The sequence below is a fragment of the Acomys minous genome (genome assembly GCF_964271855.1).
Source record: "Acomys minous genome assembly, chromosome: 13".
In the NCBI taxonomy this organism is placed as follows: domain Eukaryota; kingdom Metazoa; phylum Chordata; class Mammalia; order Rodentia; family Muridae; genus Acomys; species Acomys minous.
The window spans coordinates 109356915-109378924 of NC_140495.1; the positions used below are offsets into that span (position 1 = coordinate 109356915).

General features: G+C 57.3%; 1 protein-coding gene across 3 annotated transcripts in view; it reads right to left on the bottom strand.

Moving 5' to 3' along the window:
- Positions 1–3238: 3238 nt before the first annotated feature.
- The window catches only part of PACSIN1 (protein kinase C and casein kinase substrate in neurons 1), a 45150-nt gene continuing 26378 nt past the window's right edge, over positions 3239–22010 (bottom strand). Inside the window, exons 1-10 of one of the 3 annotated variants that reach the window (XM_084752507.1) lie at positions 20107–20205; positions 12729–12846; positions 11831–11987; positions 9677–9912; positions 9191–9346; positions 8624–8799; positions 7264–7384; positions 7041–7168; positions 6287–6474; positions 3239–5739 (exon numbers count right to left, since the gene is read on the bottom strand). In XM_084752507.1, the coding sequence (XP_084608633.1) occupies positions 5630–5739; positions 6287–6474; positions 7041–7168; positions 7264–7384; positions 8624–8799; positions 9191–9346; positions 9677–9912; positions 11831–11987; positions 12729–12782 (1326 nt within the window). In that variant the 5' untranslated portion in view covers positions 12783–12846; positions 20107–20205 and the 3' untranslated portion in view covers positions 3239–5629. Of the gene's footprint in view, positions 5740–6286; positions 6475–7040; positions 7169–7263; positions 7385–8623; positions 8800–9190; positions 9347–9676; positions 9913–11830; positions 11988–12728; positions 12847–20022; positions 20043–20106; positions 20206–22010 lie in introns of those variants that run through there. The other 2 variants (XM_084752508.1, XM_084752506.1) reach the window with 2 other exon arrangements.

Consider the following 22010-nt stretch of genomic DNA (forward strand, 5'->3'; position numbering starts at 1 on the left):
GTGGTCAAGGGTGGCCGTGCTTCGAGGTGCTTAGGGCAGTGGCCACAAGGGGCCGCTTGCCGAGGGAAGTGTCACGGAGCCGAGCCTAAGAGGAGAATATGGTAGCTGTTTGGTAAATGTCGTGGAGGCACAGGGTTCTCCAGGCCAAAGTGGCTAGTCTGGCCTGCTATTGCATCCTCCGCACCCTGGTGTGCCTGAGAGGAGGTGGACCAGGCTGACGGGGCGTCTGTACACAGGCCCAAAGTAAGGAAGGCAGCCTATGCGTGCATCTGTTCTATTGAAGGGCAGGGCTTGCTGCCAGGCGTGCCCACATATGCCAGGTGTGCCAGGGTCTGGCTTTCTTGCGAGAGGCCCAGAGCCTCTTGTAATTTGCTTGGCCACCTAAGAAAGCTGAGCCACATGGTGGCCTATGGGTGATGGTGGATGGTTCAGTATCTTTGGGACAGTGGCTTTGTAAGGCTGTAAGGATTTTGCAGCTCTGTCCCCCCAAATACTTCACAAGGCTCACCGGTGGAGCCGTGAGTCCCTTCCCTGGGCACAAGAACCACTTGAGTGTGAGGAGCAGAGAGTGTTCCTGTCTGCATGTGGAAATATCAGACCGCCTGCCCATTCTCCTGTGTAACACAGCTGTGTCACACTCCCCGGATATTTTTGCCGAGATCAAACATCCTGAGGACCTACCATGTGCTAGCCACCCCGACTGCCTTTTTGTCATTGGTTGACCTTCTCAACAAAACCGTGAAGTCAGGGTCATTTCTCTGTTCTGCACGTATGCATCAGTGGTCCAGGGTCAGCAGTTAGCTTACAGCCACACAGCCATGGGTGCCAGGGCTGTGAGTTCACCCATCCCTTCCCAGGAACAGGATTTCCTCTGCCTTTCCTTCTCATGGGCTGGCACCCCCTGCCCCACAGCCCTTAGCTTTTGAGGCCAAACTTCTAGGAGAAAGGACAGGGAGCTAGCTGTACCACCCAGAACACCAGGGGGTTTTTGGTTTTTGTCTCCTTTTTTTGTTTTGTTTTGGTTTGTTTGTTTGTTTGTTTGTTTGTTTGAGACAGGGTTTCTCTGTGTAGCCCTGGCTGTCCTAGAGTTGCTTGATAGACCAGGCTGGCCTCAACCTCAGGGATCTGCCTGCCTCTGCCTCCCGAGTGCTAGGATTGAAGGTGTGTGCCACCATGCCTGCCTGGACCACCAAAGGTTAAAGGCATCCTATACCCCTTGCCTTCTGTCCCCAGCACTTTTATTGTCTCCTGATGAGACAAACAGTGCCTTGGCATCAGCCATGTGGGACTAGACTTAATGGGGGCGGGGGTGGCCCCTCTACCCAGGCCTCTGCTTTCCTAAGCCCCAGCTATCTGCCATCCCCAGGGAAGAGGCGGTCTGGGACCCTAGCCAGAGGCAGGCCCAGCTCTGCTAAACTGGTTTTCTCCCCAGCCAGGGCATCCTTCCCCTCACTAGTCCCTCAAGTCACCCAGTTGGATGTCCCAGCTGTGCCAGGGTCAGGCTCAGAGCTCCAGCAGGGCTGGGGAGGGGATTGCAGGCATGGACCGGGGAGCGGGGGACAGCTCCACAGAGGGAAGCTATGGGAGACCAGAGGGGCGGCTTCCACTGAGGGACCTTCCAAAGAAGGCTGCATCTGCCCAGTGGACGCCTTGTGAGCTAGCAGCATACCATGGCTTCCCCTCCCTCTGCTAGCACATTCCTATGAGAACCTCGCCTGGAGGCCAGCAGACCAGGAGTTCAAGGTCACCCGCAGCCACACAGTCTTATAGAGGCCGGCTACATGAGACTTTTTATTACTTTTAGATTTGCTTACGTGTTATGGGTGTTTTGCCTGCACGTATGCCTGAATACCACCAAGTGCATGCAGCCCCCTAGGAGGTCAGAAGAGGGTGTTGGAGTCCCTAGGACTGGAGTCACAGAAGGCTGCAAGGTGCCCTGTGGGTGTTGGGGATGGGACCTGGGTCTGCTAGAGCGGCCAGTGCCCCTAGCTGCTGAGCCAGCTCTTCAATCCAAATCGTTAGCAAAGGAAAGGAAAGAAGGGAATGAGTGAAGGACCGAGGTATGGAGAACAGAAAAAAGGGAGGGAGGGAGGGGGAGGGGGAGGAGGGAAGAGAGGGGGAGGGGAAGAAAGGCAAGCTGGTATGATGCTTCAGCAGGTAAAGGTCTATACCAGGAAGCCCAAGGTCATCCCCTGCGCTCCACGGGGCTGAGTGGAGGCACATGTGCGCTCAAGCCTGCTCTCTGCCCCGACTCTCATACATTTACAAGCAGTTTTTTTAAAATGTAAACAAGTTAACAAAATGAAGAAAGAGAATTGAAAGAAAAAAAAAAAAAGAGGAGTCCTGTTCGGATAAGAGTGGGCTTCAAATAGGGACGGGCTTAGGAGATCAAGGCAGATGGATGGCCATCCCAGCTTCTCTCGGTGTGTGCATCCCGGGGGAGGGGGGAAGTGGGGTGGGGGGGAAGGGCTGTTTGGGGAGGGGGAAGGTGGGGGGTGGGGGAGGGTGGCTGGGGGAGGGGCTGTGTTTGTGTGAGGCCCTACCACACTGCCAGGGTCAGAGGAACCTTCAAGACACCCCCAAGACACAGAATGGGGAAGCTAAGGAAGGGGAAGGGAGGCACCAGTCTCAGAAAAGATCTGGCTGAGTTGCAGGTGGACATCAGTGGTCCAGGGACTGGCCTGGCAGGGCAGGGAGAACTGAGCTCCTCCCAGGGCCGAGCCTCCTAGGAGGCCTCTTACAAAACGTGTTCACAGCAGGAGCAATCGGCAGGAGAGCGAAAAGACCAGCGTCACACCACGGGAGGCCTCGGCAATAGCTTTTTAGAATTCTGCTCTAAGACTCAGAACTACACAAAGACCCAGTTCACCCTTGAACCACAAGATCAGCTGTTTATTTATTGGCTGGTTGTGGTGCCGGGCATGGAAACAGCCTCATATGTTAGCCAAGAATGCTGCCAATGGACGGTGCAGCCAGCCTGAGAGCTATGAGTCGGGGACTTCAACAGCCTAGCTCCCCGGGTCAGTGCCTCACTTCTCACTTTGTATCGGAGGCCAGAGCCTCGGTGACCTCCCTCAGGTGGGACCTGTGCCCTCAGTTGCCCAGCTCGGTCAGCGCTTGGCCTTGCACAGGGCCAACTCCAGGATGGGCATCTTCATCTCAAAGACCCTACCAAGGGCCCAGAACACGATCCCCGAGAACTGAAGACGCACGACTCAGGCGACAAGTCCAGCCAGGATGACAGAATTCTGGTTTTATGGACAGCCGTACAGTCACAACTGATAGATATATATATTTATATTTATATACCTTTAAATTACACAATCATTGTACAAAACAGGCGCATTGCTGAGACCACAGCACTTCTCGGAGTTTCACAAGTGTCGGAACTAATGGAGTTAGGAAGCCTAGGGCGGCAGACGCAGTGGCGGCGGGCGCAGCGCAGCCTTGGCTCCTCCTGGAACCAGGCTGCAGGACGGTGGTTAACTGGGGACGAAACACATCACGACCGAGCCCTACAGGGCTCCCCCGAGCAGCATCAAGGGGCCCCCGGGGAGTACAGGAGGGGGCGTGGACATGGCGAGCAGTGTGGTCCAGCCCAGGGCTGAGTGCCCTGACAGACACCAGCAATGACAGGTGGGGCTTGGCTCGGGGCTCTGGGGAATTCCGGGGGGGATGGGGGGTGGGGAGACCCTCCAGCACTGGCATGCTGAGGAGCATGAGGAGCAAATCTGGTCACCAATGGGGTCGTTGAAGGTGGTTGTTCGTAAGGGATAGACTTTCCAGTCACTGGCCAGGAGTGGGCCGCAAGTGTACCGAGTGGGGTGGGCCTGGGGTCCAGTCAGGGCCACAGCCCCTCCCCATGTGCCGGGAAGCCGCTGGCGCAGAGAGGGGGAGCCCAGGCCCCAAGGTGCAGACGTGGCGGCTTCTTGCATTTCTGAGGTGAGGGTGGAGGACCCCTGCCAGCGGGGGGGGGGGGGGGTGGGGAGGGGAGAAAGGAGGGCTTTGAATCCCACTTCCGGTTGGTTCTGAGGGGCCCAGGACCCTGTCTAGGCTGCAGCTGAAGGCCGTAGGGCAAACAGTGACAAGGACATGGGTGCTGGCAGCCCTGTAACGTGGGTGCCATGCTCTTGGCCCTGAGGGAGGACTGACCTAACACAGGCCCCTGCCACAGCCCTACTCAAGAAAAGGGGTACGGGGGTACGTTAACAGTGTGGGGTGAGGCAGCAGGGCGCTAAAGGGTCCGGGAGAACACGGGTTGTGTATACTCTTTCTTTGGGCTTCCTGGTTCAGGAGGCTAAGGGTGTCCGTAGTCCCGAGGCCTAGCAGACACCAGCAGTGAACAAGGGATTTCTCATGTCTTTGTTCCCACAGAAACGGCCTCTGAGCACTTGCCACTGTAGGGGGTCTTACCCGACCTGTCTGCTTCCCACCCCACCCACCCAAGGGAGAGCTGCTACCCACTTTCCAACCACAAGGGTCCTGCGTCCCCTCCCACCCCCTGGAGTCCTTTAACGGAGGCTCGGGCTTAGAGAAATGGGGGTGGGGGACTGCCAGCATTGCGGGGGGGGGGGGGGGCGGGGCGGGTAATGTTGGGAAGCTAAAAGGGACAAGGAAGAAAGATACATCAACCAGCCTGAGCTGCTGGCTTCCCCTTCTAGTAAAAGCTGGATGCTCCCCTGAGCCCAGGGTCTCCTAGGTTGGCCAAGAGTGGATTGGCTTCCCAGAGGCTGATGCTGACACAGTGTTGGGGGGAGAAAGCAGGATGGTGGCTTCTTCTCCAGATAACAGGAGGAGGTTGCTACTGTTGCTGGCTTTGCCCTGGGGTTGGGGGATGAAGCTTTGCCCTGTGCCAAGGTCTTAGGAGACAGGCAGGGGTCTCTGCAAGATGCCCAGTGGCTCTGCTCTGAGGAGGAGCCTCTGCCCACAGGCACAGACAGGGTTTTCATCCCTCAGAATGGGCCTGGCATTGGGAGAGTTGGCACTGCACGGACAGAGGGTCTGTTGTTCCTGTCACTCTCCTGTGTGCCAGGGACACCATTGCTCCCTCCAGCTCCCCAGAAGCTTCCATAGAAAAGGGTGACCATTTCTTCCCTCCAGCCTTACTGAACCCAAAAAACTGGGGCTGGAAGGAGAGGCGCACCCCCAGGGCAGAGTGGAAGACTAAAGACTGGAGGAACACCTTCTTGGGAGTGTGGTGGAGGCCTTTACGAGGAGGGTGGTGGCAGAAGGGGGCCAGGAGAGGTTAGGAAGCCAGGCTCAGGTGACAAGGGTAGCTAGCTGCTGGCAGCCCGGGGTGGGACAGGAGAGTGAGGCAGGCCGGAAGGATCCGGAGGGTATCCCTCAGGATTCAGGAGACTCTTTGGTGGACTCCGTAGAGCAGATGTGACACTGGGCTAAGGCCCAAGATCCTTGCCCACGCTGTGGGGAGGCCATCACCCTAAGCCCCGCTACTCTGGCCTCTATGTAGGCCGCAAATGCCGTCTCTTCGTATATCTTCTTTTGTTCGGTTTTGACTTTTAAAAAAATAAAAGCTTGATCGGAAAATATGTCTGGAACTCTATGGCAAGGGGAGGGGAAGGGTGGAAGGCGGTGGACAAGGATGAGAAGAGTTGGGTGGGCAAGGTCGCTATATGGCCTCGACGTAGTTGGCCGGGTAGAGGCCCAGCTGCCCGCTGTCCAGCCGCCCGCGGCACCAGCCCTGCTCGTCCTCTTCTCCCAGCTTGGTGAGCTCGTCTCCTGGAAAGGGGGGGATGGGGGACGAACACAGAGACACCTTGTACAGGTGGACAGATACTCAGACCCTCCCTGTCCGTCAGCACAGAGCTGCTAGCTGGACCCCTCCCCCCCCCTCACCCCGCCCAATGCTCTAACTAATTTACCTGGACTTAGATGCAGGGCTACATCCCCACCTGACATCCAGATGATGCCCTGATCCACTTCAGCCAGCACTTAACGGGATCTCTGCCCCAGACCCCATGCTCAGGCCTCTGCCCTGACCAATCCTTGAAACCTGCCTGTCTTCACCGCCCAATTCAGGCCTGGTCTTCTCTCTAGCCCCGCCCACTCGACCCCACAACCCACATAGCCCCGCCCACCCCACCCCACATGGCCCCGCCCACCAGGCCCCACCCCCCGCTCCCACAGCCCCGCCCCCACCCCACATAGCCCCGCCCTCCCGGCCCCACCTCCCGCCCAACACAGCCCCGCCCCTTCCCGCCCCACCCACACACAGCCCCGCCCGCCTGGCCCCACCTCCCACTCCGATCCCACCTCGCCTCCATACCGGCCTTGAAGCTGAGCTCATCCTGTTCCTGGCCATCGTAGTCGTAGAGCGCCCGCACGCGTACTCCCTTGGCATCATCCTCGAAGGGGTTGGCGCCACCATTGGCCTCATTCCCGCCGAAGGGGTTTCCGCTCTCATCGTCTGACCACTCGGTGGCGTACGGTTGGCCTCGGTCATAGCTGCTAACACTTGGGTGCAAATGGAGGAAGTGTCAGTGGCTTTGACCTCATCTCTGTCAATACCCTCTCCTAAGCAGAGCTTGGGTCCAGATTCTGCAAGGCTGGAGCGGAGATCAGAGCACACAGGAGGGGGGCCCCAGCCTGTGACCCGCAGGCAGCATGAACATTTTACATCAGCACTTCAGCTCCTGGGGGAGACAGTGCTGAAGAGGCCCCCCAGAGACTGACCCTGTGAACGGAGTGCTGTCTGGGGTCCAGCTAGACAGTCTCCCTGGTTCTGAGGTGGGATTTGTTGCCCAGCCTCTCTGGACTTACGCTTTCCTCCTTATCCTTAGAGGGCACAGTTACCATCCCCAGACTGGTTGAGGCTTGACTCCATCCGCGCTAGGGGGCACAGTGCTTGGAATACCGTGTGACTCTCAGCAGGTGTCTCGAAGGATCCCCCACCCACCTGTTTCTCAGACAGACAGCAGCTACGGTCTGGGGTCATTTCTTCTCTTCTTGGGTAAAATGTACCGGTCTCAGTATATGGTTCTCTCTCTCTCCTAACCAGGAGCTCCATGGGAGGTACTCACCTGCCTCGGTCCCCAGCCTGGGATGTGGACTCCACAGCCCCGGTGGCGTTGCTCAGTGTGGCCCCCTCTGCTTTCTTAGGCTGTTTCTCCTTCTTGGCAGTGGTGTGGGGGAGGTCCGGGTTCCACTCCTGGGGGCCGAGTGAAGTCAGGCTGAAGGGGTCTGAACCGGCAGCCCCCTCCCAACCGGCCGAGGACCCCACTTTGCTACCCTGAGCATCCTCACCTCGAACTGCGGCCAGTTCATGGGCATCCCGGGGCCACTGGTGCTGCGGAACCACCTGAGGTCCTCCTGGGCATCGGCCCCCCGGATGGCCTGTTCCAGCTCTCGGTACACATGAATGTAGCTGTGCAGGAGGAGGGGATGGCACAGGCTTTCTTCTCAGCCCGTTCAGAGGCCAAGATGCTGGGCAAACCCCCAGCCGGGAAGCAGAAGGCTGTTCCCTCGTTGTTTTTAAAACTGTATTTACTAACTGTGGTGGTGGCGCACCCCTTTAATCCCAGCACTCGGGAGGCAGAGGCAGGTGCATCTCTGTGAGTTTGAGGCCAGCCTGGACTACAGAGTGAGTTTCAGGATGGCCAGGGGTACACAGAGAGACCCTGCCTTGAAAAACAAACAAACAAAAACGTATTTACTTATTTTATGTGTATGGCAGTGGTGTGTGCACCATGTGTGTCCCCGGTGTTCTCAGAAGAGGGTATTGGATTCCCTGGAGCTGGAGCCAGGTGTTTTGAGCCACAGTGCAGATGCTGGGAATCGCACTGCTTAACTGCTGAGTGAATTCTCAGGCCTTTCACCTCGTTTTTTTGTTTGTTTGTTTTTTGAGACAGGGCTTCTCTGTTTAGCCTTGGCTGTCCTCGAACTCACAGTAATCTGCCTCCCAAGTGCTTGGATTAAAGGCATGTGCCACCACGCCTGGATTCACCTATTTTTTGTTTTGTTTTTTATGACTTATTTTCTTTCTGCAACTTTTGTTTTGAGACAAAATCTCTCTATGTAGCCTTGGCTGGCTTCGAACTCACAGAGATCTGCCTGCCACTGCTTCCCAAAAGCTGGGATTAAAGGCGTTTTTATTTACATGCCTGGGGGAGTGGAGTGGATACCACATGTGTGTTTGTGGCCTTGGAGGCCAAGGTGAGCGGGTGCTGGGAATCTAACTCTGGCCCTCTGTAAAAGCAGCAAGTGCTCTTAACTGTCGAGCCGTCTCTCCTGCCTAGTATTTATTTGTTGTTTATGTTGTATGTGTGTGCCTGTGCTTGTGAGTGCAAGTGTCCTCAGAGGCCAGAAGAGGGCGACAGAGCTCTGAAGCCGGAGTTACAGGCAGCTGTGAGCTACCTGCTTTGAGTGATGGGAGCAGAGCTCCTGTCTCCCCTCCAGCCGGAGTGGAGCACTTCCTGGGACGGCCCTCAGACCCAGCGGCCTCACCACGGCCTGCATACCCCCCAAGCCTGTGTTCCTGGGCTAACCAGTCAGCTGCTGCGTCTGCAGGCTTTAGCGACACGCCCTCCACTCTCCTCCCTCCCCTCCCTGTCACCAGGCCTGGGGTGCCTGCACTCCGGTCACTCGGTGGGCCGTGCCCGGGTACCTGCTGTTCTCCGCTAGGTTGAGGTGCCGTTTGATATCCAGCAGGACTTCTTTCAGAAAGACCAGTCGCTTCTCCTCAAACTGCTGGCACTGCTCGAACACCTGCTCCATGCCCTCCATGTACTGCGGCGTGGTCTTGCCCACGTCTTCCAGCACCTTCTCATACTTCTCCTGAGTCTGCGGGTGCCAGGGTGGAGGACGGGGGAGGCTTTTACCAGGCCTGCAGCTCCAGCCACCACCCTCAGGGCCGGGGGGAGGGGGGAGGGGGGAAGGGGCCACCCCCACCCCCCCACCCCCGCAGCCCTCTCTCTATCCCCCGCCCCCCACCCCCGCAGCCCTCTCTCTATCCCCCGCCCCCCACCCCCGCAGCCCTCTCTCTATCCCCCGCCCCCCACCCCCGCAGCCCTCTCTCTATCCCCCGCCCCCCGCCCCCCTGCAGCCATCTCTCTATCCCCCGCCCCCCACCCCCGCAGCCCTCTCTCTATCCCCCGCCCCCCCCCCCCCCCCCCCCGTCCCCTGCAGCCATCTCTCTATCCCCCGCCCCCTGCAGCCATCTCTCCACAGGTACCTTCTGCACATCCTGCTTGCACTTGTCCACTTTGTCCAGAAGTTTCTTCTGCTGCTCAGGGGTGACTGACTGTTCCGTCTTACTGTTCATCTCCCGCGTCATGGCCAGTTTCTCCTCCTTGCAAGCCAGATGATAGGCCTTCTTGGCTGTCTCTAGCTGTGGGGTGATGGCCAGGGTGGGCATACGAGTGGTCACCCGTCACCAACACCTGCCTGCCCACCTCACACCCCTCCACTGCGGAGCTGCCCTTGTAAGAGGCAAGAGGCTACTGGTCCTGGAGGTGCTGCCCCTCATGGTCCTGCAGATGTGCCAGGCACAGGAATCTGTGGAGGCAGCTGGCCGCCTGCTGGGGAAAGCACCGTATCTGGACCGTTCTTTCTGGAGGATGCAGGTGTTCCCTCGTGGGTAGCCTCCCTATGGCCAGGTGCCCTCCTGTGACACGCCCCACCCCCTTGACCTGCCACCTGCCCTGCCCGTCTGAGGTACCTCCTTCATCTTCTTCGCCCAGGGCTTCTGGGCCTTTCGAAAGCCATCCTCCGCCTCCTTGGTCTCCTTGAAGCCGCCCATGATCTGCTTGTGGTAGGCATCCTTCTGCCAGTTCTTGACCTTCTCCAGGTCCTCATTCAGCAAGCTGTTCTTCACCTCCTGGTGCAGCTCGCTCACCTTGTCCGCCTCCGTCATCATGGCGCCCCACGCCCGCTCCAGGCTGCCGTACTGCGGACCTGGGCGGAACACCACACCAGGGAGTTAGGGTTGGGCGGGAGATGCCAACGCGCAATGCCTTCAGCACTCTCCTCTTCCTCCCCTTTCTCTGACGCTCTCCCTCTTTTCCCATGGCAACGGAAACATCTTCCTCCCGTCTCCCCAAGGGCGCCTACGCATCCTCTTCAGACCCAGGATAACCACTACTGCCAGGAAGCCTTTCTCTGATTGCTCCACCCTCACGCTAGCCTCAGACCTCCCCATCATGTGTGTCTCCTGTAACGCAGGAGCTGCTACAGGCTCAGAACAGCGCCGACCGTAGGGTGGGCAGGCCCTCTAAGCTTTGACTGGGGTCTGAGATGCTGGGGACCAGACTTCACATTCATTTGTTGCCAGGCAGTGCAGCCCCGCCCCCCATGAGGACTGTGAACAAGCGCAAGCAACCCTGGACTTGTAACTTCCGCATGATAGGAACCCAGGGTCGCGGCACCTGGGTGTGAGGTGTGATTTGGTTTGGGCCCTGGACCAGCTCAGCAGGGAGAGTGCTGGCCTAACACGCAGGAAGCCCTGTTAGTTTTCCAGCACTGTGTAAACAGGAACTGCTGACTCTGGGTGGGGGCGTGGATCAGAAGTTCCAGGACACTCTGTGATATTTAGGGAATTGGAGACCAACCTCTTAAAAAAAAAAAAAGTGTATGCCGGGCGGTGGCGGTGAATGCCTTTAATCCCAGCATTTGGGATGTGAGTTCAAGGCCAGCCTGGTCTACAGAGACAGCCAGAGCTGTTACACAGAGAAACTCTGTCTCAAAAAAAAAAAAGGTGTATATGAACTATTTGAATTTTTTTTAAAGACTGGGTTTCTCAGTGTAGTCCTGGCTGTCCTAGAGCTCACAGCGATCCGCCTGCCTCTGCCTCCTGAGGGCTGGGATTACAGGTGTGCGCCACCACCGCTGCCCAGCTTATTTTATGAGCCACTTTAAGCGCCCTGGTAGCTGAGTGAGGGGGCAGGAACAACTGCTATTTTTGGGTATTTGCAGAGCTTGGATGGGGATGAGGTTGGTAGCTCCAATTTCCCCTCAAACAGTTCAGAAACAGACGCCCTGATGGTGGAGGAAAAGCATGTCTGACAGATCTCAAGGGCTGGACAGCAGAGCCTTGATCCAAAAAGAAGAAGAGGAGGAGGATTGAAATTAGCAGCCGCCGCCAGATATGCTCGTGTGCAATTTGATTTTATTTTTTTGAGACAGGGTTTCTCTGTGTAGCCTTGGCTATCCTGTCCTGGACTCGCTTTGTAGACCAGGCTGGCCTCGAACTCACAGCGATCCGCCTGCCTCTGCCTCCCGAGTGCTGGGATTAAAGGCGTGCGCCACCACACCTGGCTACTGGTGTGCACTTTAAACCCAACACTCGGGAGGCAGCGGCCCGTGGATGTCTCTGCCAGGCTGGTCGACATAGCGAGTTCTAGGCAGCCAGGGCCACATCGTAAGAATTGGTTTCAGACAAAAGAGTGGGGGAAGGGAGAAGGGAAGAGAGAGAAGCTGGGCATGGCTGTGCACATCTGTAATCTTCTATTTGGGGAGTGGGAGGCAGAAGGATCAGGATGTCAGGGTCATTACTAGCCACATGGAACGCAGGAGGCTAGCCTGGGCTACAGAAGAGAGCGGCAGTGAAATGCTGACGTTTGCTGGTGAGGCTGGCGGGAGTTCCCAGGGGTTCTCTGCACTGTGTGTGACTTTTCTAGGAGTCTCTTTCAAAATGTGTGTGTGTGTGTGAATATGTGTGTGTGTGTGAATGTGTGTGTATGTGTGTGTGTGTGTGTGTGTGTGTGTGCCTGCTTTGGTGCAGGAGACAGACCCTGGTTGCGAAAGCTCTGCGTTGGGATGCTGGGCGCGCAGGGGCCCGCCCTGGGGGACCCGCTAGAGCCCGCGGGTGGAGCACCTTTCTCGATGAGCTGCCGCCAGCGCTTGGCCCAGTCGGTGAGCTGCTGCGCGTACGCCTTCTCGATCTTGGCGCGCTCCTGCACGCAGCTCATGAGGTCGTTGCACAGGCGGTGGCCATCGTCGATGCGTTTCACCGTCCGCTTGTAGTTCCCCACCTGGCGGCGGAGCAGGGAGTGACCGCGCCGCCCTGTGCTGCCGGCCCTGGCCTGCAGGGGGCGCACCGCCTCTGGCCCTCCACCTTGCGGGGTGTCCCCGAATTCCCCGTCAGATTCCGCGGTTTGCACCTACCCTCTTCCGAAACTTCCTTGCTGCTACAAGAAGCAGAGGTTTTATATAATCTGGACTTGGGCTACAAATGAATTATTCATTTTGCTCTCGTGAGCTAGTTCTATTATATTTACACGAGTCATATGAGCTTGAGCCGAGGTGATGTTTCTTGACACAATATTATGTTTTGTGGGTATCTCATTAAGCACTTATTAGTCTAGGCCTGCCAGTTTCCCTTCTGGTTTCCAAAGCCAAAAGCAATATTCTCCCCCACGCTCCCCACCCCCCAGATTTCAAATACTCTCAGACAGCCCTGAAATGCGGGCTTGTAGTCACACCTCTACCTCTATGGGGCTGTTGGGGGTTCCCGGGGCTCACCCCACTCTCTGGTTCAAAAGTTCTCCCCTGGCCGCCACGCAGAGAGTACAGTGGGAACGGCTGCGTGGCTCATTCTGGGGGCTGCTTGGAAAGAGTTGCAGGACATTAATTTAATCTTACCCCACTTTCAAGGTCTTTTCTGCCTGTTGGAGACACTGGGGTTTTTTTTGAAGAGGCCCAAGGAGTTAGGGTGCAAGGCTGAGGTCACAGGTTGAGTAGGGGACCAGGCAGGTGCCTAGACCTCCACTTACCTCCCAGAAGCTATCCGTGACCTCCTCTGAGGCCTCATCGTAGGAGCCAGACATGGCGCAGCTGTAGGGAGCCCCGCAGGCTGGGAATCTGCAGTTAGCAGGCTTGGCTGTTCACAGGCTGCAAGGGCCAGAGAGAGATCCAGAGATGAGGGAAGTGGTCCATGGTGTCCCTGACTCACCCGGAGAGGGAAGGTTCCCTGTGAGGAGCCTCAAACTGGGATGATGAACCCCAAGATTTACCCCTAGTCATCTCCACACCCCCCTAGGATTCAGCTGAGCACCTCTCCTCAGAATCCATCTTCCTACAGGCGCGCCCCGCCCCCTCTCAATTTACAGGCATCTTCTCCACACCAGTGAGCTCCACTGGGCTTTCTAGCTGAGCACCCCCCCCCCACCTCCACCTCCCATCCCCCCACCCCACCCCCACTCTCCTCAGCACCATCCATCCTGACCCAGCTGGATCTTGACACTAGGTCCAAAAGATGGTCTTAGATTCTCCTGACCCCAACACAGAGCCCCTGTCCTCGACCCCCAGAGGCCCAGCTTCTGCCATGCCACTCCCTGGGAGGTCTCTCTCCCACTGACATCCTGAGCTAAGGCCTCCCTGAGTCTAACGGCCGGGCCCTGCCTCAATAGCCCCATTAGCTGCTTACAGTCTCCCCCACACACACACACATGTCTGGGCATGTGGCTCTCCAGCCCCTGGGGTCACACTGTGATCTATACAACATGCTGGGCACTGTGTCTGCCCTGGATCTGTCATCAGACATCACGGTTGTCCAATCTAGGCCACGCTCTGCCCCAGGGGCCAGGGGGCACACTCCTCCCCTACTGGGCCTCCCTGTCACCCAGCGGAGAATGGCTCAGGAATCAGAAAACAGCCGCAGAGCGCCAAAGGGTCCAGTCTTCAAAGAGGCAGCCCGGGTTCCTTGTCTGTACAATGCAGTTATGGGGATCGCAGCCTGACCAGTGAGGCATCTGGGCGAGGGTGGACTGGCTTTGCCCAGAGAATGCGAGTGGCCATAACACATGAGGATCCTTCCTCAGGGACGCCCTTCCCCCAGCCTCAGTGTCCCCGGCCTGGTGGTGGAGAACCGAGTGGCACAGTGGAGGGACCCACGCCTCACGGTCTCCCTGGACAGTGGAGGGACCCACGCCTCATGGTCTCCCTGGAAGGTGGAGGGACCCACTCCTCACGGGGACCCACTCCCCACGGTCTCCCTGGACGGCGGAGGGACCCACTCCCCACGGTCTCCTTGGACGGTGGAGGGACCCACTCCCCACGCTCCCTCAGAACAGCGCTTCTAGGAATTGACCTTCACGGTGCCAGGCAGGCATGCCCAAGCTGGCGCACTGCAACAGTGTGTGTGTGTGTGTGTGGGGGTCACACAAAAGGCTGGGGGTGACCAAATCCATGTCTCCAGGGCACGGGCCAAGTAAATTACAGTGCAGCCGGCACCCCATCCCAAGCCACGCCACCAAAGTGGCATACAGATAAGCCTGGCCCGGAAACTATAAAAGGGGGACTATTTTGGGACAACCGCAAAGCAAATGGGAATGGTGGTCAGTTTCGAGGAAGCATGTGATGTGGACGGTGTGGGCGGGGCGTGGGAGGGGCTTATCGCACTGGGTCCACCCAAGGCTTTTCATGTCGCTGCTTGCGAACGAACTAAAATTTCTTCTCAATAATGTGCATGATTTTAAGAATCTTTTCTTTGGCTGGAGAGATGGCTCAGTGGTTGGGAGCAACGACTGTTCTTCCAGAAGACCTGGGTTCAATTCCCAGCACCCACATGGCTGCTCACAACTCTCTGTAAATCCAAAATCTGACACCCACAGACATACATGCAGGCAAAGCACCAATTCACATAAAATAAAAATAAATAAGTTATATAAAAAATAATCTTTTCTTGGTTTATGGTTGATTTGGGAAGGCCCAGGCCCGTTTTGTGGTACCACCCCTGAGTCCTGGGCCCAGCGAGAAAGCAGGCTTAGGTGGCCAGTGAGCTGTGTTCCCTGCCTCTGCTCCTGACTTCCCTCAGTGATCAGCTGCGATTGGGAAGTGTAAGTCAGATAAACCCTTTCCTCTCCAAGTTGCTTTTGGCCATGACGTCTGTTACATCAAGAGAAAGCGGTTGGTGATCTGGACTAAAGTCCTCAGATTCGTATGTGAACGCTTTACCTGCTAAGCTGTCTCCCCAGCCCAAGGTGGTGTGTGTGTGTGTGTGTGTGTGTGATGTTCTTCTGGCTTCCTTGAACACTGTATGCAATGCTCATGCAGGCACACATACAGGCAAAACACTCATGCACGTTAAAAAAGAAAAGGTCACGCTGGGCGTGGCAACGCACACCTTTAATCCCAGCACTCGGGAGGCAGAGGCAGGTGGATCACTGTGAGTTCGAGGCCAGCTTGGTCTACAAAGTGAGTCCAGGACAGCCAAGGCTAACACAGAGAGACCCTGTCTCGAAAAACAAAAAAAAAAAAAGCCAGGTGTGGTGGTGCACACCTTTAATACCAGCCCTCAGGAAGCAGAGGCAGGAGGATCTCTCTGAGTCTGAGGTCAGCTTAGTCCACACAGGACATCCAGGGCTACATGAGGAGACCCTGTCTCATATGACCTGGCATGTCAGGCTGAGCGCGCAGGCAGCGGGCAACATGGTTTGCTGGACTCTCACGGGCTCCCAGTTGAAGCAGCTTGTGGAACGAAAGAGGAACAGTCCCCACTTGCACTGTGACCCAGGGCCATTCATGTGGCTCTTCCGGCCACTGCTGGAAAGTGACCTGACTTAAGAATTGTGCTTAGCAATGCTTGCTGCTCTCCCAGGAGTCCTGAGTTTGGTTCCCAGCACCAATGTCAGATGGCTCATAACCACCTGTAACTCCAGGCAGCACCACACCCACACACAAATAAACACAATTGCACGATTAAAAAAAAAATGCTGGACGTGGTGGCGCACGCCTTTAATCCCGGCACTCGGGAAGCAGAGGCAGGCGGATCTCTGTGAGTTCGAGCTAGCCTGGTCCAGGACAGCTGAGGCTACACAGAAAAACCAAATCTAAACCCCCACCCCAAAATTTCAATGAGCCAGCGAGCCCAGCCCACAGCAGCCGCTAGGTCTTCCGCATGCCAGCCTCCCAGGGCTGTACTCACATGGGGACGTGCTTAGGGAGGCAGGAGACGTCCAATGAGCTCCCAGTGCCACCTGGCTGGTAGCGTGCATGTACACACACACACACACACACACACACACACACACACTGAGGCAGGAGGAGGTTCCTCTCCCACAAAACGCCACGTTCTTCTTAATGACAGGGCTTTCTCTCAGGGCTCAGGAAGTGGATGCGGCTGGCATCTGGCACTTCCTGTGACATGCCCGAAAAGCTCCTGGACTTCCTAGGGAGAAGGCCACCACGCCCAGTTTCCCTGTAGCCTGTCATCAGCAATAACAACAGGTGGCAGTCACCAAGCCACAGAGAGACGAAGTGCCCAGGCCCAGGGAGGTGGCCACAGTGAGTATTGTCCAAGGGTCACGGGAAGACAGTGTGACTGGCTGGTGGGGACAGTCACTCCACGGTGACCAGCTGCCCAGCAAGCTACCATTCCTCCAGGATATGAGAGTCATGGCAACAGCCAGCAGGCACCAGAGCTGTCTGTCTGTCTGTCTGTCTGTCCGTCTGTCTGTCCTGAGCTCTAGGCACAGTGGGCTGCAGCTGGGGTCAGGGTGGAGTGAAGTAAGGACTGAGTAAGTGGGAGACGCTGAGGCTCACGTTGGACTGTGGGGAGCACACAGCTGGCACAGCATGCTGTCTGAGCATCGCTGGGCAGAGCTGAGGCTGGCTCTGGTGGACAGTGTAGCTATGCCAGCACCCAGGAAGTGCAGGAGAGCAAGGAACTCAAAGCTGTCCTCTCTGTACAGCTAACTTACACCAGCTTGTGCCACTGGCTCTGCAGGCCTCCCTTGTCATCATCATCACCATCATCATCATCACCATCACCATCATCATCATCACCATCACTATCACCATCATCACCATCACCATCATCATCATCATCACCATCATCACCATCACCATCACCATCATCATCATCACCATCATCATCACCACCACCATCATCATCACCACCACCATCATCATCATCATCACCATCACCATCATCATCATCATCAACAACAACCAAATGCTGAACACCTAACCTCCATTTCATCTGCCTGAAGGGTTTAGCGGGAGCCTCGGGTCATCAGAGGGCAGCCTCTGCCTGTTTTTTACCCCATCCTAGCTGCCACACCCCCTCTCAACACAGCCCGGCCTCTGCTCCCACCCCGGCCCCACGGATCAACACAGCTTCCCAGGGTGAGCTGTTGCTGGATGGGAGGGCACAGATGCCCCCACCACCTTAGGGTGCACACGTCCCATGTGTTAGATGGGGACAGTAAAGAAAAGCCTGGAACTGTCCAGCAGGCTTGGCCCACACCGCAGCCCCAAGGGATCCTAGCCTCCCCCATCTTAGGTTTCCAGGGGCTCCACTTGGCCATCCTTTGTCTCAGGGCAAGTTTGGGGGTCCCTAAGTGAGGTACCTACAGGTGAGGAGCAGAAGTGGGGGCTGGCAGGAAGTCCAGCCGCCTACCCTCTGCTCTGGACTTGTCCCCTTTTAACCAGGGATCCAATGCTGGTGCCCTCTCTAGGCACCAGGCTGTCTGTCCTGAGCCCACGGCATCCAAGGCAGGGTTGCCAGCTATGTGGGCATGAGTGACACTCCTGCTAGGGACACAAGGGGGGCTCTCCCCATAGTATAGAACCCAGGTGACAGAAAGAAGGAAGTACTGGCTCTCTTTGGTGACAAGATAGGGTGTGGTGAGGGCAGATGTGGCAGCTCGCTCCCCCTCCCCCACACTTTCTAGTCTCTCAAGGACAGTCACATGGTCATCCCTTACCTGGGCTTCTGATCTACTCTGGGCCCCTGGACCACTGCCCCCTCCTCCCACTGCAGGGACCAAATCCCCAAGCACAAAGCTGGCCACCGGCTCCCAGGGCAGGAACGCTGGCTCTGTATGGCTGCCATGGCTCTCAGGACCCACGCACGCTGCAGTGGGGACTCTGAGCCTGTGGGGATGAGACTGCAAAGGGATCGGACAGGTGAGGAACCAGGATGAGTAGATGACAAAGCAGGCTGTGTGTTGACAGGGACTGTGGAGAAAGGTGACACAGAAAAGGACAGGGAACAGCATGCTGGGACCAGCAACAGCGCTACTCAATGCAGGATGGCCAGAGGAGGCCGTTCTGGGGTGACATTTGAACAAAGGCCTAAGGGAGGTAAGGGACAGAGCTCCGAGCAGCACGCAGCCAGAGGGCCCAGGCGGTGCAAAGGCCCCGGGGTGGAGTCATGACCAGAGTCATGGCTTCTATGGGCTATGTGGTTGCAGCAGAGTGAGTATGGGATGGGGAGAAGGGGTCAGGGAGGTGCAGAGGGGCTGGGGGTAGGGTGGGGGGAGGGGGGAGGATGCTGATAGGGGCGGGACTTCAGAAGGCAGCCGGAATCTCTGCCCCAGCTATGACAGGAGCCACTATAAGGACTGAGCAGAGGTTGGGCGTGGTCTGCCTTCATTTCCAAGGTTGAGAAGGCCTACAGTGAGGCAAGGAGAACAGAGATTGTGGCTGGAGGGCAGGGCACCTGGGAGAGGGGGTCACAGGGAGGGACAGAGGGTGGTGTGGGAATACTGTGACTCTGGGGCCAGGAAGATGGCTAGAGGTTGGCTACTGCTGAGGCGAGTGGAGGGGTGACTCTGGGGTCTGGGTGGCTGGCATGGACTGGATGGAGCTGCTCTGGGGAGGCCAGGCTTTTGGGTGCCAGGGCCTCCCTTGGGCTCTCTTGTGTGGAAGAAGCTCCAGGGGAAAGCGGGGGTCTCAGTCTAGTTTATGAGCAGGCGGTTTGGCTGCAGACAACTGGGGGGGGGACCCCCTTCCTGAGTCTAGCGGCAACGGAGGATACACCAAACATCACGCAAAAACTGAACTTTGGGGGCTGGGGAGATGGCTCAGTGGTTAAGAGCACTGACTGCTCTTCCAGAGGACCCAGGTTCAATTCCCAGCACCCACATGGCATCTCACAGCTGTCTGTAACTCCAAGATCTGACACCCTCACACGGGCATACTTGCAGACAAAATGTCAGTGCACATAAACAAAAACAACGAAACAAACAAACAAACAAACAAACAAACTGAACTTTGCCAAGAACAGGGGGTGGGGTGGACAGGGCCAGAAGAGGGAAGTAGAGGTTAGGCTAGGGGCTGGTGCTGGGAGACCTGCCTGCAGAGGTCAGGGCATACCACCAGCTTCAGTGAGGGAGGAGAGGGGAGGTGGAATTCAGAGAGGGGGTGATCTGTACCCCTTCACCCCATTCTTGCCAACCCACCTCTGCTCTCTCATCTCCCAGGCCCCTGACTTCACAGACGTGAATCTGTACCCACACTCCCAGACTGCACCTGCTGTCTGCAGACATCAGCACAGCCATAAACCGCCGCAGGCTCCCACCCCGCAGCCTGACCTCTGAGGGGAGGGAGGCCCAAGCAAAGAACTCGGGTTAACTGCCAGGGACTGCTAGGCACAGAAGTAGGGCTAGCCCACTCTTGAGGTACCATCCTCTGGCCCTCTGAGCAGGGTTTCCAGGCTATGCCTGCTCAGCACCTCACAAGGCTCCCTTCTGCCCCCTCCGGAGGAGGAGCAGCTGCCGCGGCGGTGGCGGCGGCGGCGCGGCTTCTCTGCAGTGTCCCTGCTCCCCCAGTAGCAGTGAGCAGGTCCCCAGCAGCACTGCTGCAGATGGACAGAGTTGGGGAGGCCCGCCCCAACATGGAAATCCCTGGCTGGCTGGGGGCTGGGACCGGAGCCCTCTTGAGAGTTGCAGGGTCATCCCACTGGCAATAAGAGCACGGAGTGGGAGGGGCTGAGCTGACTCAGCCCACTGTGCAAGACCACCCAGAAGTCACCCCTTGAGGCTCTGGTGTCAGATGGGGGAGGTTTGGGACAAATGACTCGCAGATCCCCTAGAGTGGGGGTGAGAGACAAGCGCGCTTCTCTCCACGCCTGGCCCCTCCCTGTCTGACACCGACCTGCCCCCTTGAGTCCTTAGCACCCAGGGAGTGGGGCTGCTCTAAATCCACGTCTGTGGTGCTGACAGGGAAGGAGGTACAGAGGAGTGACAAGACCACAGAAGACCGGAGACAGTCCCGAAGCGATGCAGAGTGCCGGGTCCCCAGCCTCCCGTGCCCCCCCGCCCGCCGCCGAGCCCCTCGGACCTGCACCAAGTGCGACCAACAGGAAGGCAGGGGCGCTGGGTCCCCACTCTCCACGCAGACTTCTCCAGACCTTCCATCGCCTACCTGAGCCCGGCTGAGCACCAAACTGGGGACAGGTGGGTGCTTACTGGCCCCCCTGGGCCAGGCCGGAGGGGCTGGCCGGCCACCTGCTCCGTGGTGGCGGGCGGGGCGGGGGGGCGGGGGGCCTGGCGTCAGGCTCCGGGCTCCGTCCTCGGGGTCCCCTCCGGCGCGCTCTGGCTCTGGAGGCGACGACAGCGCCCGAACTGCAGGAGCCAGCTCCCCGCCCCCACGCGCCGGCCTGCCCCCCCCCCATCCCGACCCGCCTCCTTCCTCAGCCACCCACCGCCCGCTGCTGCTCGTTTCTATGGCAACCGGGCAAAGCTGCGCACAGTCGTCCGCCGGGGTGGACGGCAGGGGACGCCCTCTTTCTGCACCACCACACCGCGGTGACCCGGCTGCCAGCACGGTTGGCCAGCCTCCTTGCAGGGAGTGCATTGCTCCACCTCTGGCCTTCACACCTCATCTCGCGATGTTCAGTGGCCAGACCCCCCCCTCCCGCCCCCCAAGACCTACCAGGTTGATTGTGAAATATCCTCACACAGTCCAGAACCATGAGAGTTCGTACCCATTATACAGATTTATGGATTTACATGCGAGACAGTCTCGCTGTGTTGTCGTGGCTAGCCTGGGCCTCACTATACAGTGAGCGCTGGATGGTGGAGAACCACCATGTCGCCTTATTAAAAATAAGGATAATTGGCAGTGGTGGCTCACGCCTTTAATCCCAGCACTCTGGAGGCAGAGGCAGGGGGAATTCTCTTGAGTTCCAGGCCAGCCTGATCTACAGAGTGAGTTCAGGAAAGTCGAGGCTATACAGAGAAACCCTGTCTCAAAAAAACAAAACAAAGACAGTTTTTTAATGCAGGTGTGTGTGGAGGCCAGTTGACAAGCTCCGGCTTCCGACCTCAGGGAGCTTTAAGTGAAGGTTCCTCCTCTGAGTCAGGAGCTCACCAGGTGGCCTGGACTAGTGCTCATGGAGTGCTGGGGTCCTCTTGTCCACACCTCCCCAGTGGAAGACTATAGGCGTGCACCACTGGTTTTTATGTGGTACTGGGGGTTTGAACTCAGGTCCTCAAGCTCTTTTGGCAAGTATTTTATTGGCCGAGCTATCGCCATGGCTCCCAGGTGTTTGGGTTTTGTTTTTGTTTTTTTTTGTTCTTTGTTTTTTTAAGATTTATTTTATTTATGCCTGTTCCTACAGAGACTGGAGGCATTGGTTCCCCTGGAGCCAGAGGTATCCTCAGATATGGGTGCTGGGATTTGAACTCAGTGCCTCTGCAGGAGCAATGCATGCTCTCAACCACAGAGCCATGTCTCCAGCCGTGCCTGTGCATGTGTCTGTCTGTCTGTCTGTCAGGGGTTTATGCAGCCCTTAAGTTTGCTATGTAACTGAGGCTGGCCTTGAACTCCTGATCTTTCTGCCTCCACCTCCTGAGTACTCCATTTTATAGAGCGGACCTGAGCCTCAGAGTCACAGAAGCTCCCCAGCTGTCTGCTGGCACCCAGGCCTCTGAGGCTCACCTATAGGCAACACTACGCATCTGATGGGTGCACCCACGTGTGTCAGTACACACTCGTACCCACAACACACATGTACAAGCGTCTACCGTATGTATGTGCATCCACGAATTCCCACAAGTCTGTGTACCAACTCGCCTGCGCACATGAAGCACACATACAACATGAACATCAGTGGACGTGTACACACATATGTACACTGATCCAGAACCCAAAACACTCAAACGTCCTATACGATCCCAGCTCCGCATCTCAGCCCTCAGGCCAAGAGTGAGGGGCTCCCCGAACACAGCCAGCTCTCCTGGTCCTCAGAGAGGCTCTGGCCACAGGGCTCTGCCTCCCATAAGTCAGGCAGTACCGTGCTGGATGCTGGGACTCAGCTGTGCAGC